The 17585-nt window shown below is 35.9% G+C and overlaps 2 protein-coding genes and 1 non-coding gene across 3 annotated transcripts; 1 reads left to right on the top strand and 2 right to left on the bottom strand.

Moving 5' to 3' along the window:
- Window positions 1–228: 228 nt before the first annotated feature.
- On the bottom strand, window positions 229–4863 carry LOC103971313 (2-carboxy-1,4-naphthoquinone phytyltransferase, chloroplastic). Its single transcript, XM_018820299.2, has 10 exons — window positions 4429–4863; window positions 3322–3425; window positions 3120–3191; window positions 2887–3025; window positions 1416–1531; window positions 1236–1335; window positions 1111–1149; window positions 905–1015; window positions 754–819; window positions 229–657 (listed from the first exon to the last, which is right to left on the bottom strand). The coding sequence occupies exons 1-10, from the start codon at window positions 4726–4728 to the stop codon at window positions 547–549; spliced, it is 1158 nt and encodes a 385-aa protein (XP_018675844.2). The 5' UTR covers window positions 4729–4863; the 3' UTR covers window positions 229–546.
- Window positions 4864–4984: 121 nt separating this feature from the next.
- Window positions 4985–5068, top strand: TRNAM-CAU (transfer RNA methionine (anticodon CAU)). The gene is given in 2 exon segments: window positions 4985–5022; window positions 5033–5068. It is a non-coding gene; the product is annotated as a tRNA-Met (tRNA).
- A 1650-nt stretch (window positions 5069–6718) lies between these two features.
- Window positions 6719–11889, bottom strand: LOC135597253 (transcription elongation factor SPT4 homolog 2-like). The gene is made up of 5 exons (XM_065089962.1): window positions 11696–11889; window positions 11314–11405; window positions 10817–10872; window positions 7120–7181; window positions 6719–7004 (listed from the first exon to the last, which is right to left on the bottom strand). The coding sequence occupies exons 1-5, from the start codon at window positions 11834–11836 to the stop codon at window positions 6954–6956; spliced, it is 402 nt and encodes a 133-aa protein (XP_064946034.1). The 5' UTR covers window positions 11837–11889; the 3' UTR covers window positions 6719–6953.
- Between the last annotated feature and the right edge of the window lie 5696 nt (window positions 11890–17585).

Genomic DNA, 17585 nt, shown 5'->3' with positions numbered 1-17585 from the left:
CTAAATCAGATAGTGTTGACTCTCTGATCAATGACACTCAAAATAAACCAACACCTTAGAAGTGTGGCCAAGATGAAACTTCTGCAGATCTTAAAGAAAGATTGCAAGCCTATATAAACCATTCTGCTTCATTCTTCAGTGACGCTACATCAGACCCACAAGTCATTCAGAAACATGCCAATGTAAACTCCAAGCATAACAATGACCAAATCACCAAATAATGTGTAGTGTAGTAAGAAGAGGTGGGTGATGGACTTCCACTATTTTGATTACTAATAATTTCATACAATCATTGTAGCAAAATGACATTCGAACTTCTGCAGACAACTTGAAGATAGAACAGTACACTATAAAGCTTTCACAAGTGGCACGACAAATCGTTGAAGTGCATGAGCTAGTTGATTGTTCCATGTGCTATTGAGGGAGAACAATCAGCTGATGAGTGAATTAAGCTCAACAACTGAAAGTATATTTCATGTGTAATTCTGTAAAAACCATATCGATCTCTGTTCAAAATATCTGATGAAGTTGAAGACTCCCCAGTCGTCATGTTGTAATTCTAGTTCTGGCCAAAAGCAGTCCAAGAGCTAATGCACTTCCGAATAATGCGTGTAACCTCACACAATAATATTTCGCCATGAAGATCTTGATCTTATCCTGTCATATAAGTGAATTGTTAAGCTGTAAATCAACACAACAAAACAATGAAGAAGATATTTGTGATGGCCTTGTGGGGTAGTAAAGCTGGCTTACATCATGATTTTTTTCGACGTAGTCGATCACCATTTTACCCATCGGAATGGTCAAAGCAGAAAGGAACTAAAGAATAAACAAGGATGTATAAAATATAAAATGACCGAAAATAAATCCTGCCATATGAAGAAAAAAATGAACAGCCACTTACAACACAAGTAGCTGGAAGAGCTTTGCATAAACCAAAAACCAATGAGAGAACATAAAGTGAGATGACTCCATATTTCACTACTTTAGAGCCTGCTCTGGTGCCAATTCTAACCTGTTTTCATTTTGATCACTCAAATACTTGCAATTCCTTATCATAAGATTAATGCTTATATGGCTTGTAGTATGCTGATAACTTATGTAAAGTACCAGTGGTGACATCTTGCCAACAGCTTGATCTCCATCAATCTGCAGATATTTGATCACTCAAGTTGAATATAATTTACCACCTAAGCTAGGTACAGGGAAAGAAGGTATGAATAGCAATCACATACCTGGTGAAAATGGCTGCAGAAAAGAATGAGGGTGGTTGTCAGACCAACAAGGAATGATGAAAATAAAACTCTACCGGTTACTGGGAGAGGGCTTATTCCACTGTCAAAATGAATAAAGTGATTCGATACTTGTTGTCTATCCAAGAAAAAATGCAACAACATGCAAATGATATGAATTACCTAGATAAGTTTCTGCTGCTGCTAGAGAAGTAGAAAGCTGTAGTGGCAAACGGACCAAATGCAGCAAAGCATAATGGTTCTCCCAGTCCTTGGTAGCTCAGGCGACATGGAGGGCACTACAACAGAAGAGACTTTGGTCAGGTGAAACAGGGGCACTATGATGGAAGAGACTTTGGTTATGGTGAATATTCATCAATTCATATCAGTCTGTGCCATACATATCAACTTTAACTGCAGCGATAGTTTTATTCATCATATGGAATGTTGGCAAATATATATTTCATGTTTGGTCATACCAATCAGTCTGTCCCCAGGTGCTTCTAGAATAGGTTAAAATTACTAACATTTGCATGCATTTTCCCATTGATAAATTGAACTTTACACTTTAATGTCATTATCTATCTTTGGAAAAGAAGACATAATACTGTTCAAAATCTTGCAAAAGAAGTAGAAAACACATTAAACTCACAGCTCTGTCATGTTTTTCATACTTCTTTGTCACTTGAAATTACTGGAGTGCTACTTCTTTTGACTCCTGCTATTGTTGTTACCTCATTATTACTCAGTCAGTCGCTTTTCGTAGTGATAAGTTAGAAGGCAGATGTTAATATCACCTATTCATTAAAACATTTTATGTCCTCGGAACTAATCATATAAATCAAGCAGGCCACTGATGGCAGGTTTCAATGGTACCACATAATTGCAATTGAAAATATTATCCATCAGTCTACAAACAGCTTTTCCCGAGTAACCCAATGCATTGATACCAACTCAAAAGCTGCACACATGTATGAGCTCTATGACCTAATAAATTAGCAATCTAAACCAAGACACTTAAAGAATCCATTGCTAAAACATATGAAGCAGTACCTTTAACAGTGCACAAAGCTCCATCCCAGTTGAACATGCCTCTGACAGTCTGCATTAAGAACTATTGCAGAAAGTAGATCTACTAAGCACTATACCTGGCAAAAGAGGTTGACAACCACTTGTTGGGACCTCATGCAACATCATATATTTTGTAGAAAGACTAAATAACATAGCTAAACCATTGAGCACCAGTAGTAATATTTTTCACAAGACACGAGCATTTTGCTCTTGAAAGTGATCTTTGAACATCCAAAGAACCTCTCGGTTCACATAACTTAATGACTGAAGTTTAGGAAAAAGGATCTCCTAGACCATCTCGAGTGTTATATGTCTATGATCGTTAAGGAGATAGAGGAATTCCGAGACAAAGCCTTGCAAGATTACCACCCAAGTTAACATCCGTAATCATGTGTTCAGTATTCATACTAAGCTAAGATAAAAGGCTAAACTGCAAATCATGACAAAAACGAAAAAAGTGATTACCAATAACTATGAAAGCCTCTGCAAACTAAAAAGCTGTATGTAGCTTTTAAAGCACAATATGCATATTAAAAGCATTTGAAACTAGAAAAAGCTTCCTATATCAGCAGCAAGTGGATACCTGATAAACATACCCACAGAGGATAGCACATGTCACCAATATAATGAAGCGGATATCTCCTGCCTCTGCACATGCCCAGAAAAGGCCCATGAAGCCAAGAGCAAGTGATGCATTTGCCGCAAACTGTGTCACCCCACGACTTCTCGATATGTGTAATATAACAATTGTAATTTCATTTTTCAATCAATTTAGCCAAGTATATTCATGAATATCTGAATGAATATTCAAGATACCTGCCAAGTATATTGACAACAGATTCTTTTTTGTTTTGATCTGCCCCCGTATCAAAATCATAAACATCATTACTACATGCAAGAGGAAACTAAACATAAGCCTTTCCCTTGCAAATTTATAAGAATTATATGTCAAAACAAAAAACTTAAATAGTCCATTTTGTATTACTAGACAGCAAGCTTACTGATGTGCTGCAATCACCTCAGATTGAGCCAAGTGATGACTAGAACTGATGCAAATGACAGTACAAGATAACGGTTCAAAGAAAATAATCCTGATTGGAGGTAAGCTGCAGCACACCCTACCTGTCATTGGGACAATAAAGCACAAAAAAAGAAAGTTGGATTAATAAAATCATAAAAAAGATATGATATATTGCGGATAAACAACTGATAATATCAAATGGTTCTTCTGGCAATAAGAATTCATACACAGCAGATCACGACCAAAACAGCAAGCAAAAGGAATTCATACTTTAAGAACACAAAATAGCATAAAAATTGCAGCATGTGTTACTATTACATTGGTTTAAGGAGAACTTTGTTCAATGGTCATCAATAATTAAGTATATATGTCGTTGAGTCACTTGTTAGCTTAATCTGTATCTCTTAGTTATATTTTTTATTTGAATACTTTTGTTTTTGCCAAATTGCCCGAAGCTTAAGCAAGGTAGACCTTCTAAAGACCCCTTTTGAAAAACATTAATTCCTTAAGGAGATGTTAAACCATATACCCTAAAATCTAAACTGGCACAGAGGGAAGAGCTCCTCAGTAAAAAATAACGGGTGAGCAATAAGCACACTGCACTTAGTAGTTTATGCATATATGACTTGAAAGGCAAAAGCTGGTTATCCGTTGCTGGAAGTAAGCACCTGAAATCACATGAGAAAGCATACAACATATAAGACATGATGTTAATAAGCAAGAAGAATAGCTCTTTGGGTAATACCATAGAACACCAGAACCAAAACGGCCAGGAAAAAGAATTCATATCTTAGGATATCAAGATACCACAAAAATTGCAGCATACGTTAAAATTACAATGACATTGGAGAGCAAGTTCATCTGTCTCGGAGTCCGTTTATTGTCCTAAATTAAGCACCTGATATCATGATCCGAGCAGAGAAAACCAACACATGATTGAACCACTTAAAATGGCACAATCGTCTTTGAACTAACAAAAAAAGAAAAAAAAATCCGACCTTTACCATCACAAGAGATAAAAATGAAATCTTCACATCGGATTGATATTCTCCCAAAGCAAAGGAATTCAAATCACGAATCAAAACCAAGGAAGCCAGAACCGACCGAGAGAGGAACGAGGGCTACGGAATAGATGGGCAACTTGGCGGCTCGCCACAGAAGCGTCGCCCTCGAGACGCCATCCTCATCTCCTTTGCCCACCGCCTCAGCAAAAGACATCTGGCACGGGGGAAGAAGACTGGTCCTCCTCGCAGCCACCACCCATCTGCTCTTCGTTAGGGGAAGCCAGGCCGTGGATTTTTGGAAGATGGCTGGAAGAGGCGGTGGAGAAGGGAGAGATGTAGTAGAGAGGAGGAGGGAGGGAGGAGGAAGGGCGTATGCTGTCGGAACCACGACCACAGCCATCCTTCTCCGAGCTCTCTGTGAGCTACAACAACGGATAAGTGTACTGGCTTACGATTCAATGCACAAAGCTCTCTCAGAGTTCTACCAGGTGATTGGAGGAGCCGGTGGATATCCTATGCGGGCTCCAATGCTTGTTCCAATCATCAGTTGCACAAGCTCTCTGCGGCTTGTTCCAGGTGATTGGCGCAGGGGGTGCTGCAGATCGTGTAACAGTCAAAAAACATTATCTATTACTAGTGGATAAAATATGCATCCTGGGGTGGTGGCGCAGTTGGCTAGCGCGTAGGTCTCATAGCAAAGAGTAATCCTGAGGTCGAGAGTTCGAGCCTCTCTCACCCCAATTATCATTTTATTTCTTTCTGAAGGTTCTCTACAAAATTTTTTTGAACCTTCTTAAATAACGAAAATATTATGTAATGACATTTTTTTACATTAACGTCTATCCTTTTTTTTTTTTTTTTGGGACCTCCTTAATATATAATATTCTCTTATACTTTAATAAATATAAATTCTGAAACAAAAAAAAATCTATGATATTATCTTATATGTTTATGGGCTAATTATATATTACCTTTGTTAGTTAGCTATTTTAACATCTCGATCTTGGTACTTTAAAAAGTTATATTGGTATTTCTATCATTTTAAAAGTAAAATATTTATGTTCATTTATCCTAACGACATCAGTTTTATTGATGAAAATATGAAAATAAAAAATAAAAAGATAATTTAAACATTTGGTGATGGACATCAACGTCGTTGTAATTGTTTGGCCACCTTCAACGACGATAAGTCCCACTCTCACCATGACGCTATCTCCCTTCACGAGGAGCACACTACCGACCTCATCATCGCTCGCTTTGTGTCAACACAAATGGTGGGTAGTCCTTCCTTGTTCCCTCACTCATCTGACATCCCATTCTCCTAAAAGTAGTGTCTTGGAATCTCCAAATCCCTCTTCGACCCTGCTGGAATCTCCAAATCCCTCTCCACCCCCTCCCTCAGTCTGCTCCCACTCGAAACTCTTCACCATGCGTAAAAAACACTTCGTTGCCTCCCCCAACCCGTTTGCAACCACACTCGCCCGACACCATGCCAAAGAGGGTGGCATCCATCGCCAACCTAATTGCTTTAATGGCCTCCTGTAATGATTGATATCACCCTTTGTGGCATGATGTGAGCTCGTTTATATCATCGTCATCGTGTGCGAGGCTATTGGAGCATAGGATGAGCACAACTATGAATAAGTCATGGGAGACGACAAGATGCTTCTTACACGTTGTGGAGAGTTCTGAGTGGGAGTAGACCGAGAGAGGAAAAGGATGGAGAGAGGGATTTAGGAATTTTGAGACGTTGCTCCTAGGAGAATGAGACGACAAAGGACCAAAGGAATAGAAAATGACCACCACCAACTACATCGACACAAAACAAGCGACAATGAAACCGATGACGTGCTCATGACGACAAATGACATCGCAATAAGTACAAACCCTATCATCGTTAAAGGAAACCAAACATCTATATCAACATTAACATCAATGACACCATCATCCGCCACCAACACCATCTACCATAAAATATTAAAATTATTTTTTATCTATTATTTTTATATTTCTATAGATAAAACTAACATCGCTAAAATAAATAAACCTAAACGTTTCAATTTCATAATTATAGGGATAGCAATGCAACTTTTTAAATATAAGGATCAAAATATTCAAAATAACTAACTACATAAGTTAATATATAATTAACCCTACTTTTTTCATTTTGAATATCCTCCCCAAATAATTTTTTTAAAGTTCTTAAATACTGAAAACATTGTGTAGTAAATTTGACAAACAACTTATTACTTTGATACTATTGTTTTTTTTCTTTTTGAACCTCCTTAGTACATAATATCATTTTATAATTTAATACATAGGTTCTCACACTGGTAATCATATGACATGACGTGATTAACTTCCTTTGCTCCATCTAGTAGTACTAGAGATTGGTCCGGTTCTTAAACTGATTAGATTTTCTATCAGAAATTTCTTGTTAAGGTTAGGCCTCCCATAAGACGACGTCTATGAACCTAACTGGAACAATACATAAATCATACACAAAAACCGTCCCTGTAAAGGTAGATTAACTCGATTCTGCACCCCAAGTGGTTCTGGTCTGTCTGGCACAACCACACAGTTGATGCGCATTTGCTTCGGACATAAGAAACTAAGTCGAGCAATTTATGCACGCTTAGGAGGCACATACTGAACATTGTTATCGGCACAAATTGCCTGCACCAGCAGAGATGTATCAGACTTCAGTTTATTATATTCTTTTATTACTCCAAAATATGCATCAGACTGCCGTTGAAACTACTGAGATCACAAACCAAACTGTAAGACATACCTGATACTCCTCTGGAAGTTCTTCAGAGACTGCCAGTGTATAGCATCCGGGGATATACCTCCCTGTAGATGCCATAAGAAGGGCTTACATGTTGATTTATGAATTGGAAAAAAAGGGGTTTACAAGGCACTTTAAAATATTGCAAAAAAAAAAAACACAAGAAATGATGCTAGTTCCTTTTATCTGAATTTATAATACCAATCATAAACAAAATTTCCATAACCAGATTTTAACAGATAAACAAGTAGGTAAAAATTAACAGGAACTTATATTTTAGTCTTTAACATTTAGGATCAACTGATCTTGTAATCAGAAGGCCACAATTTAGATTCCTAATGGACTGTAACATTGGGTACCAGACACCAGACAAGTGATCACCAATACTTGATGAGAGAGTATTTATGATCTGAATGGGGGAAAAAGGAGTAAGCTTAAGTACCAAATATTTGAATAGGCAACATGGTATTTTGCAACTTTCGAGGTTGATATTGAGCTACAAGTTCCACTAAAATTAGTTTGGTCATGGTTTTCTCCCTTCCTGTATCCAGAGCTTCTTTGATCTTTTGTCAACATATCAGCCTCATTGGGGTTCTAGTGTCCCATCATAAGACCACAAAATACCTCACTGTGAGCCTAAAACAATCTTTAACACCGATATCTGACTGTCGTCAGCCGATGAGCATGCATCTATAATTTCCTAGTCACACGTGGATTTTGACTTCTATGCTACAATCATCTAATGGGAAGAGTTAATTCAGTAAAAGGCAACCAAGATGTTACTCTTGCGATTTTCAATCCTGAAATTGTCCAAGATCACTCGGTGCACATGAACAACAAAACACACCACCATTTCAAAATTTCAGAAACCCAAATCAGGATTTTAATCCGGGTGGATCATCAACTAAAAGAGATAACTCACAAGTCTTAGTCTAATCAAATTAAAACAGAATATAACAATAATTATTGCACATCTCAAATGATTGAAATTGCTTATGTTTATCTAGAGGAAGAGAAGAGGGGAGGGGGGAGGCGGAAGAAGCCACTTGGATCACTTAGGTTCCTTGAAAATTCAGACAGATGGCTAAACAGATAGAAGCCACAAGTTCAAATAAAATGAATGAGAAAATCAGTCTTATCATAAGTTTATAATGGTCTTCTATATTATACTGGTTTTCTTTTAACAAAGACATTAGTTGAAGGGTCCATATGAATCCTTTGTAGTTTAAGTACAATGCAAGTGCTTTGCCTTTTGCAAAAAGCTTTTCTACAATCAGAAAACTATAAAATTTGATCCATTTCACCGAGTTGGAAGTTTGGAATCCATTAAGTCTCCATTTTTATAGATCCTGAACTTGAGTTTCTGAGTTAGAACTATTCTAAGTGATACTGATGCAATCATATCCTGTTTATCCTGTCTTCATGGAACAATTGTATGCCAGGTCACCAAGATATAAGACTAAGACAAATTATAGTCATATAGTCCCACTTTCTAGCCTTCATCCTAGCATTTTTTTAAGGTTCCAAACACAATTCTGAGGTCAACTACTAATGATTCACAACTGGAAAGAAGCTCTGTCCAATTACATAAACTTTGATGAAATGTCTTCTAGTCAAAAACTCATATAAATCAGCTGTGCTCTATGCCATATTTAGTGGCTCAATGGACCAGACAAAAGAGAGCAGTCACTCTAGGTTCTTTGGGCCAATATAAGAATACCTAGAATATTCCACATGCACATCCATTATAAGCGTAAGACATGCTTACACAGATCTTCACATGACTGCAGGCCATCCAACTATGGGCGGATGCTGATATTACATTTCAGGTTGATGTTTACACTAAAATGCAGAAAAAAGATGGAAAGATAACATTATGTTAAAGTTAAATGACAACTATAACGCAACTATTGTTGCTAAATAGTTGGGACAGTGGCTTTATGGATCTTTCTGTCATTACCGAGAACTGATAATGGCAATGTTATTATTCTCCTTAGCTCTCAAGGGACCAATAATCTGTTACAACATGCCTCACCTTTGTGGTGCATCTAGACATCTTGTTTTAACGTGTATAAAGCACTTTAAAGTTTAAACCATTTATCCTCTTCTGACTTTCAGGTGGCACTATCCATCTATACCTATGTTTTCCAGTACTAATAGCATCTTGCTCCATTTACTTTCATTAATGTTGCATCCTCATATCTAGAACAGTATCTTTTTGGATATGTATTGTATCCTAAGTGCCAATAATTTCACTCAGACCAAAATTGATCTCAGAACCATCTCAAAAAAGTCTTTCATCAAAGGGGCATAAATGATCACATATCAAAACATAGTCGAAATATACCTAAAAAAATATCTAAAACATTTTTTATTTCATATCTTTTTCAGTTATGCCATTTCATATGTTTGGTCTTAGTGCCACTTACAAAAGAACTCTTAATATCTGAAGTTTCTGTCCATATCTACTTTACATTATGTTTACTTCAAGTGAGCCACTAAAGTAGACTTATAATAGAAGTTGTCTGAGTTCAGATCTTTGGTTCACTGAACGTAGGGTGGAACCCAGAAGTTGAGTTTTGACAGCTTTGGTTTTGATAAAAGTGGACTTCAGTGAGAGAACCACAAGGTCATTGGCAAGTAGGAACAGAAAATTAGTTATCTGATTTAAATACAGGGGCATGTATGAACACAAACACTATTCTGAAAGCAGGGTCTGCATTTCTCAATACCATAAATGGGCACCATGGCAATGCTGCATGGAGGCCACGCAGCAATGGATCCATGCCTCATAATACTTAAGTCGGTTCTTGCTCATATGTTTGCAATTAAGATGTTTTTCCTATTCTTCTTCTCTAATCATGGGACACCATTAGGTTGCAATTTATAGCTCTACCTGTAATACATTAGCAACATCATGATTTGATCTTCTTGGGACAACCTTTGTCTACCATGGCCAAAAAATAACACCCTTCATTTTTCGTTTTTTTCTTTCCTATTTAGGTCCTTGCTGAGGAGAACAACGAGGTTTATTTTTCTCACTATTCCAATATATAAGCTAAATAGGTTGAGTACATAAGAAACTATAAGACTACCTTTTGTTCATATATTTCACAGGATCTTTTCCTGCCTTGACTCACTTTTGATTGCTTTGTTTCCTTCATGCATTCATCATTCTTCTATTCATAAGTTTGTCAATCATCAATATGTTTCATAACTGTATACGTATTACTTTCTGTGTGTGTGTTGGACACCCTAATCTGTTAAAATCTAAGAATAATTTTCTTGCCCTATTGAAACCAGAGAAAGTCCTAGGTAACTTTGCAAATGGAAATCAAATGCTGGATGTGCAGATGAACCTCACTATAACATCCTCATGATCACTGATGCCAAGCAGTCATCAATTTAACAATATGTTAAAACGAATTCATCTGGATTAGTATTGGATTAATAGAGTTATTAGAAAGAAAAATCTACTTCAAACATTATAGCATTCAGAGTTGCACCTTTGTTAAATCTAAAGGATTTAAAGAGTAAAGATTAAACTCATGTCTGTGCACAAAATTTCACATAACAGGAAACTTGGAGCAGAGAACAACTTACGAGGGCATAAACATATCTTGGAACTAAAATTTTATGAGCCATTCAATATCCAAAAAGTTGAAGTGTCTCGAAGCAACAGTTATAACTTCAAGCTTACCAATTCTCAACCATCTAGCAGCCCAACTTCTACTTGGATCCATGACTGAAATTATCCTGCAGAATGTGAACTAACTTTAATACAAGATCAAACATTTCATTTGTAGCCCATAAAACAAGCTCAATCAAATTTAATATTTAGCAGGAAAGCGGCCAATATTGTTTCAGAAAAAAATAAAAAACGGGTAGAAAATAGGCACATGCATGAATCTGTATATAATCATATTTTGGTATTTTTCCTCTTTTATCATGTCACTGCACCAGGCCATGCCAGCAGTCTGAATTAGGAAGAATCTCAAATGGATATGGCAGCTTCACCAGGTATATCAAAGAAGTAGCTATCGGGAAATGTGATACAGCACGCCAAAAACGACAATTGTGCCAAGTTTACAGGGTCAACGATAATAGAGATTCGCAGCCATCGATTTCAGTAAAGATAATTTTGGAAAATCCAAAAGAGAAGAAGCCAAAAGTATTGAGAGAGGTATCACGACATACCCTGTAAAATTGGGGGTGGTGCAATTTACGACATTGTCATGCTCCTTCTCCATCTCCAAGAAGGGGCAGTTCTCACATCCAGATTCCCTGAACTAAACCACGCCACAGGCATCAACATCCACGTAAACTAAAAAGAATCTATATAACAAAAAAAAGCAACGATTGCATCAAGAAATAAACAACGTCCGACAACAACAAATCATCTACAAGAACTTGTAATCATCCAAAACAAAGAACAAAATAAACCCTAAACCTAGCAAGGAATATTGTGATCATCTAAAGAAAACAAAGCAAGATAGAAGTGGACGGCAAGAAAGAGATCGAAATCACAAAAGAAACCCTAAGAGAGCAAGAAGCGAAGTGGCGGGAAAAACGAGGGTACCTGGTCGTAGGTCTTGACGAGACGACAGCGGAGGCAAGCCCTAAGCTCGTGGCCGAAGCTGGTGGGGATCTGGGCGAAGCTTGGCGCCCGATCGTCCTCCTCATCCCCACGGAAGTAATCGCTCCGCTTCCCGCTCGCCATCGCCGCACTCGTCCCTCGCTTCGTCGTGTTCAAGTCGGCGATGCGGTAAGCCTCCCTAATTTACCATCAGCTTTAAGTGTCCGATTGTGGCGCCACTCACCTCGCGACTTGTGTTACGATGCAGTGCGAGTAAAAAACTTGCTTTATGTATATTATCGTTATTAAATTATGTCATTTAATATCCACTGAAAATTCATCATAACCTTAAAAAAAGAGAATATTTTATATGTTTTTTCTTCTATATGCTTTTAGACTCGGATAGAGTCATACTAAGCATGATTAGTGTTGATTAATATGATTTATAATATTTAAAAAATTATATGCGATCCAAAACTTTATAATGATAAGTATTTTATATACTAAACCAAAAAAATTATTATCTTTGTTTTACCCAATGAATTAAACATGTTTCTGAAAATAGACAATTCATAGTATATCCTCGTGCTTGCATTACGAAAATAAATAATGAATTATCATATAGCATCCACCATGGATATAATCACTCTACTAGCGATCCCTGAAAGGGATGAGGAGTCCTTCGTCAACTATGCCTCGAGATTCACTTAAGTTTGATGGATAATCAATGTGAAGGGTCTGCCGTATTGAACCGTACCGCCCGGTACGGGCGGTACGTACCGGTCCGATAAGTTATCGATACGCGGACCGCTTGTTACCGGTCCGAATGCACTGTAGCAGTATACTGTAGCAATGTAGCAGTGTACTGTAGCAATGTAGCAGTGCTACAGTACTCGGTACACCTGGGTGTACCGCTCGGTATACCGTACCGTACCGGTACCGAGCCCAGGTCGAAATATCGGTACGATACGATATTGCGAACCTTGTGTACATCCATCGATCTTTATTCACACAGCCTAAAGCCATATTGTTTTTTATGATCAATTGACAAAAAGACTAACAACTTTTCTCACCTCCTCAAAAGTCTAGACCTTGAGGGTCCTCTCGACCAAGGAAATATTAGAAGGGGGGGGGGGATTTTAAAAAATTACTTTCGATAAAAATCAGTATCAAAAAAGACTATTTGACTTAGAGTAAGTGAACTAAATAATTAATTCAGAAATTAATAATAATAATAATGAAAAACAGAATAGAAATTACACGCCGAGTTTATAGTGGTTCGATCGTCGTGACCTACATCCATTCCCAATTTCTTTTCACTCAAGGCCATCGACTTCTATTATAGATCTTCTTTCAATGGGAGAAGATCAACTACCCTTACACTCTTTCCCCTTTTCACAAGTCCAAGGGAGAACCTTTACACCCCTCTTTTATAAGTGTTCCCTCACACACCTCCCTTAGGATTATCACTAAGCTCTTGGAGGAGGGACTCTATACTTAAAATAGTTTACAACCTTGGAATCACAAAATTTTTTCTCTATTTTCATGTGTATTTCAAGTAAAAAATTATGGGGTATTTATAGACCTCAAATGACTTCAAAACTTAGAGTCAAAATTTAAATCCTCGGGTTTTCGGGGTACTAACGGTACCACCGCCTGATAGACTGACAATTAGCGGTACCACCGCTTGTCAGTCTAACGTTAGGCGGTACCACTATCCAGTCTGGTAGTACCACCGCTTGACATAGTCTTGAAGACTATATTTGGGAGATATCACCACCGGTCTGGGTGGTACCACCACCCAAATAACCTGGGAGGTTGAGTTCCAAACGGTGGCACCACCTGGGCCTACTAAGAGTTGCTACATGGGCATCACTTGGCCCAAAACAGCCCCAACTCAAGCCCAATGGGCCCCTAATTGAGTTGACATTGTTTCATCCCAATACTGACTCAATTAGACCTAAACTAACTCGATTTATATAAATTATTATAAAACATAAATCATATATTGTCCGACATATTATTGGTTCTTCTAGCGCTTCGTCCTCTTCTTCGGCATATTGCCCAATTGGCACGTTAACTCCCACAACTTCTGATTTCCTTGGAACAATGTCCGATCCTTCGACTCGATGCCCGAACTCACAACACTTCTACCGATATGTCAATTGATCCTCCAACTCGACGTCCAATCTCCTAACATGTTTCACTCCGGTCTAACGTTTGATTTCTCCTACTTTAATCTATTTGTCTTTTTTGATCGAAGTTAATCCTACGTCACTTAAAACACAGATTAGATCATAAACTCATCGATTGATTTTATCATCAAAATTTGAGATTTAATAATCTCCCCATTTTTTATTATGATAACCAATTGATGACAGAGTTTAAACTAAACTCTCCCTATCAACATGCCATAATTTCAATCATGCATTACATCATATTATTACATACATCATAAGTTCAAGTATTACATGCATAATAAAAAAATCATCATGTATATTTTTAAAATATAAAATCATCATTATATACATGATTATCATCATATCTTCTCCTCCTTTATCATCAACAAAAAGAAAAAGTACAAATTAGCAAATTTTTAAAATATGTAAGCCAGTAAGATAACAAGTTTTGAACATGCAAGCTAGCAAGTTTTTTTACATATGAAAATTAGCAAAATTTTACTTCTTTTGAGATATGCGAGATAGCATGTTTTTGCATCCTCCTGAAATGTGCAAGCTAGCAAATTTTTCTCCTTGTAATTTGCAAGCAAGCAAATTTAGCAAGTTTTACATCATTTTAGAACATGCAAGTTAGCAAAGTTTACAATATTTTAGAACATGCAAGCTAACAATTTTATATTTTCTTTGCGATATGTAAGCTAGCAAGACTTTCTCCCCCTTTGTTATTGTCAAAGAGAAAGGAAGAATATAATAGTACAATTTTTCTCTTTTTTACATCAATGATTCAATCATATCATGAGATATACAAATCATAAATACAAGTCAATTATACATAATAAAATTCAAGTCATAAACATCAAGAAGTCAAGTGATATATCATGATTAATTTGAATACATCTATTCTTTAGTTAAAGAAAAAAATCTTGATTTATAGGAAAACTCAAGTCATAATAATTGAGATATCAAGATCATGATCCAAAAAATGTATAAGAAGAATTTATGCATTTAGGAGATTTAACATGCCTAAATTTAACATTCAAGCTAGCAATTATGATTCTCTTTAGATGCTAGCAATTTTCTTTCTCCCCTTTTGTTATTGTCAAAAAGAAGGGAAGGTTACAATAGTGCAAAACTTTTCCCTTTACATTATTTTCAAATCATCACATGAAATATATCAATAAAAATTAACTTAGTGATGAGATATATAATTCATGAATACAAATTTTAAGTTGTGAATATCAAGAGACAAATTATGATTCTTTTGGATAAATCAAATAGTGAAAAGATGAATCATAATAAATGATCTTGATTCAAATGAAAAACGGAAGTCATTAAAAATCAAAAAATCAAGATAAACCATGATTTATATGGATAGTTCTCCTCTTTAGTAAATGGCGAAAAGAAATCTTAGGAGATCAAAGATCTTGATTCAAAAAATCTTGAGTATAAAGTTCATGATTCGGATAAAACTCATTTAGATTTAATTTGTCAAATCATCAAAATCACTTTTTTGAAAGATTCAAAATACATAAATAGATTCATTAATCTCTTTTTGAAAGATTTGATAAGCTTTTAGGGATAGAAACATTCTCAAGAATAATGCATTCTTATTTTTTTTATTCTAATTTAATTGATTTATTTCATGTAAACATGCCCAAGTTTTTTTTTTATGCCAAAATCATACATCATGTTTAAAACCAAAAAATAAGATTTATCATAAAAATCATCAAGATCAAAAGTGTAACACATGATTTCAAAACATAAGATTTCAAATCATCATTACTTCAAATCCTCATGCATAATATAAAATCATCATGCCAAAACTTTTAACATTTTCATTACATTATTAAATCATCAAGCATGATTTTATTGAACATAAAGCATCTTCAATTAAAATCATTTTATTTGTTGTAGTAATACATTTTTCTTATTTGTTGTAGTAATACATTTTTCTTCTTAAATGAATCTAACTCTTCATACTTAGTGCTAGGAGTTAACATACAATTGTCATGCTTAATTTTTTAATTTTTTAAAATTACTAGAAATGCATCAAGTAATTTCATAGTAAAGTAAAAGGGTTTTGGTTGAGTCACTTATTTTGTTTTCGGATGTAATTGTTTCATCCCATGTCGCCTTGAGTGCTTTCTTCTTTTTTTATGCGAGCACCTTCTTCTTCAATTGCGGACATTCACTTTTGAGGTGCCCCGACCGATTGCATTCATAGCAAGTTATTTTTTATTTTTTAAGTTTATTGTTATTCTTAGATTCTTGTTTTATGAGCTTCTTTTAATTTTATTATGAGGAGTTTAAAGTCATCATCACTTGAGCTTTTGCTCGAGTGGTCTTCATTTGCTCGAGTGGTCTTCATCATATACCTTGCATGTCATTTCCTATTATCAATGAACCAATAAATTCTTTTGGTGGAAAATTATTTAAGTACTTTGCCTCTTGTATTGCAGTTATTTTTTTATCCCAATTTTTAGAAAGAGATCGTAAAACTTTATTAACAAGTTCAAGATTCAAAAAATATTTTTCAAGAGCTTTTAAACTATTGATGACATCCATAAAACGGGTGTACATGTCAATAATAGTTTAACTTGGCTTCATTTGAAATAATTTAAAATCATGCATCAAAATATTTATCTTAGAATGTTTAACTTTACTCATGCCTTCATGCATGATTTCGAGTGTATGCTAAATGTCATGTGCAATTTTATAAATCAAAATATAATTAAACTTATTTTTATCTAAAGTGCAAAACAAAGCATTCATCGCTTTAGCATTCAAGGAGAAAATCTTCTTTTCTAAATTATTCCATCCGTTCATTAGTTTGGAAGACTTTTCAAAACCAAATTAGGCTATATTCCATAAATCAAAATTTAAAGAAAGCAAGAAAACTTTCATTCGAGTTTTTCAAAATGTGTAGTTCATCCCATTGAACATAGGAGGACGAATGATAGAAAGATCTTCTTAAAAGCCGAAAAAAGCCATCTTTCTTGGGTGTTAAACCAAACAGAGAGAAACTGGCTCTAATACCAACTGTTAGGACCAAGTTGACACTAAGAGAGGGCGGGGGTGAATTAGTGCTTTAAAAAAAAGTCAGTTTAAAAAAATTATGTTCAATGAAAACCGATATCAGAAAAGAGTGCTTGACTTAGAGTAAGTGAATTAAGTAATTAACTCAAAAGGTAATAGCAATGATAATGAAAAGTAAAATAGAAATTGCACACTGAGTTTATAGTGGTTCGGTCGTCGTGACCTACATCCACTCACAATTCATTTTCACTCGAGGCCATCGACTTCCACTACCGATCTTTTTTCAACGAGCGAAGATCAACTACCCTTACACTCTTTCTCCTTTTCACGAGTTTATAAGAGAACCTTTACAACCCTCTTTTACAAGTGTTCCCTCACATACCTCCCTTAGGACTATCACTAAGCTCTTGGATAAGGGACTCTATACTTAATAGAGTTTACAATCTTAGAATCATAGAGTTTTTACTCTATTTTCGTGTGTATTCCAAGCAAGAATTTGTGGGGTATTTATAGAGCTCAAATGTGTTCAAAACTTAGAGCCAAAATTCAAATCCTTATGTTTTCGAGGTATTGGCGGTACCATCGCCAATATTGGGCGGTACCACATCCTGATAGATTGACAATTGATGATATCATCGCTTGTCAGTCTGATATTAGATGATACCACCGCCTAGTCT

This window comes from Musa acuminata, chromosome BXJ1-11 (assembly GCF_036884655.1).
Source record: "Musa acuminata AAA Group cultivar baxijiao chromosome BXJ1-11, Cavendish_Baxijiao_AAA, whole genome shotgun sequence".
Lineage (NCBI taxonomy): Eukaryota > Viridiplantae > Streptophyta > Magnoliopsida > Zingiberales > Musaceae > Musa > Musa acuminata.
This window is presented reverse-complemented; position numbering and strand designations above follow the sequence as displayed.